The following is a 2,801-nucleotide window of genomic DNA, read 5'->3' on the forward strand; positions in this document are numbered from 1 at the left end:
TGAACTTCCAAGAGTGGCATTTCTTAATGCTGCAGTAAGACTTATTTTTTTGTCTATTCAAAGTTATCACATGCTTAATGCAACATAAATATATTTTTAGATAAATGTGGCCACAATAACATTCCTAAAAGTGGTATACTAATCAGGGTTTCCTATGGGGTTTGTCAGGTAATCTTTGAGAAAGGGCAAGACTGAAGTTCAACATATTTATATGCTCTATATACCTTATTTTAATATTACAAATGACAAGTAATGCATTTTTGTTAGCTAGAATGATTGACATCTACCTAATGATTTTTTGGAAAGCTGTAGATTATAAGTGTGTTAATTTGCTGTCTCTGTTTTGATATATATGTTGTGGGGGATGCTGTTACTTAGAATTATTCTGCAGTTCATAGCTAATTAGTTGCTTCAGACCCATTCTGCTGCCATTCCAGTGTCTGAGCAATGAGAAGTAAAGTATTCATTTAAACCTCTTTCATTTATACATTCTATTTAATATAAAATGCTAATTTATAAAATAGTGTCATAATTCATGAGTTATTTACAATTTATCATTTATCACATACTAGCAATGGAGATCTGAAGTAGATGAGAAAAGACAAGTGTTCCATGCCTTAGAGGATGAACTGCAGAAGGCAAAGATGATCAGTGATCAGATGTTTAAAATGCACAAGGAACGTGATCTTGACTTTGATTGGTATAAAGAAAAAGTTGATCAGTTAGCCGAGAGGTGGCAAAACATTCATTCTCAAATTGAAAATAGGTTTGTATAACTTTTTATTATAATTTGTTCATGTTTTATGCTGGCTTTTTGTTTCTGAGGAAGAATAATCAGAAATGAATGTTGAACTAGGTCAGAATAATTTTCTGAACTATTTGTGAGATGTGCTAAGATCCAGGATTCTTACTTTTTCTGTGCTGTTTACATCATCTTGCTTTTCCACAGGAAATGACTGTGACTATTGAGCATTAAAACATTAACAAGATACAGAGACTTTACTTAGTTATAACTTACTGAGACACAGTAGAGAGAAATTGTCTTTTTTCTTGACAAAAAAAGCCTGCAGAAATGGCTTGCTGTCCCATAGCAATACCATCTGTTTCTCCACATAATTAGTTCTGGCAGACTAAACCGATGAGCTGATTCATCAGTTATGATTGGATTCATGTTAACTTGCTGTTAATGACTTAAGTGCTAAGTCTGGAGGTCCTTGGCTCCCATTGACTTCTGTGATAATTTTGCTACAAAAGGTTTTGGTGAAGTGCCACACTTGGTGTGCAACTGTTTTCATGCTGCCTCAATATCCAGTTGAGATGTTGCTCTAAATTCAGCCCTTCAGTATTACTGTCATGATGATGTTGCAAGAATGTTACTCAAATGCATGTGCCTACACAGATGTGCAGACACAGCAGAACACACCTACCCATAATTCTGAAGGAGATGTCCATACATAACATTCCTGGAAAGACTTTTTTCCTTCAGTCCCTATAGTTCTGAAACAGAACTAAAGAGAGTTAAGGGAAAAGGTATGGGCAAGTTAAGGAAGTGTGTACTATACAGCCTGAATTTATTTCCTTTAAAACCTTCTTTATAGATAACCTGAACCAGAGCATCAGAGATAGGCTGTTGATGTAAAAGTTCACACAACAACCTTTCATGTTTTTATCCTCCTTTTCTAGGGGGTAACTATCCATTTGGTGCAATACTGAAGTTACTCTCTTGTAATTAACGAATTTAGTTGTCTCTAACATTGCTGAAATTCAAACGGAAGATGGGCAAAAGCTGACTCACTTACAGCTGACTGCAGAATGGCGAGCTTGAAATCCACCTCAGATTTTTTGTCATCTGGTAGCATGACATAATTTAAATGATAAAACAGTAGTCTATGAGGTACCGAAGTGTCCTTATTTCCTCCGGGGGCAAACATGAACCACATGCTCTCCTCACAAGACTGTATCTTGAATAGAATATATTGGAAGGTGCCTGTTAATACACAGTGGCTTCTAGTGTAAACAGGACAGATTGTGGTAGTTGCAGCATGTAAACAAGCTGCTTTCTGCAAATGTTCACTCTGCTGCTTCCTAACAGCTTGACACTGATGATCATTATACGAGAAGTATATACAAATACTGGCTGCAGTTATCATGGTCTTTTTCATGATTATTAGCTTTAGAGCATGTTTAAGTATGAAACCTGAGCAATACAATTTCCTTTGCTTACTCTTTTCCAGATTCCTTTTGGCATCTTGAGAACATGTTAGAGCAATTCAAAGTATTCATTCCAAATCAAACTATAAAAAGTTGTTGAATAAATATGTTTATTCTGCGGTGTTTTGGGGTAGTCAAATTTATATGGTCTTTGAAGTAACAGTAGATCACAAAAAGAAAAATTGTCAGTATTCTCATCAGTATGGAAAAGGCTTTCAAGAAGTACACACTCTCTTTTCAAGTCAAAAACATGATAGGTGATTCTCCCCCTCGACTCCACTCTTGTAAGGCCCCCAACACAAGAGAGACCTGGACCAGTAAGAGCGAGTCCAGAGGAGGCCACGAGGATGATCCGAGGGCTGGAGCACCTCTCCTATGAGGACAGGCTGAGAGAGTTGGGGCTGGTCAGCCTGGAAAAGAGAAGGCTCTGGGGAGATCTTACAGCGGCTTTCCAGTACCTGAAGGGGCTACAAGAAAGCTGGGGAGGGACTTCTTACAAGGGCAGTTAATGACAAAACAAGGGGAAACGGCTTTAAACTGAAAGAGGGCAGGTTTAGATTAGATATTAGGAAGAAGTTTTTCACTGTGAG

The 2,801-nt window shown here is 37.3% G+C and overlaps 1 protein-coding gene across 1 annotated transcript in view; it reads left to right on the forward strand.

Annotated features, from left to right (window-relative positions):
• The window catches only part of LOC104523974 (plectin), a 27,030-nt gene that overhangs the window by 11,288 nt on the left and 12,941 nt on the right, over positions 1-2,801 (forward strand). The window contains 1 exon segment of the mRNA XM_029084679.1: positions 573-766. Coding sequence (XP_028940512.1) covers positions 573-766 — 194 coding nt within the window.

Source organism: Antrostomus carolinensis, unplaced genomic scaffold, assembly GCF_000700745.2.
Source record: "Antrostomus carolinensis isolate BGI_N321 unplaced genomic scaffold, ASM70074v2 scaffold8224, whole genome shotgun sequence".
Taxonomy (NCBI): domain Eukaryota; kingdom Metazoa; phylum Chordata; class Aves; order Caprimulgiformes; family Caprimulgidae; genus Antrostomus; species Antrostomus carolinensis.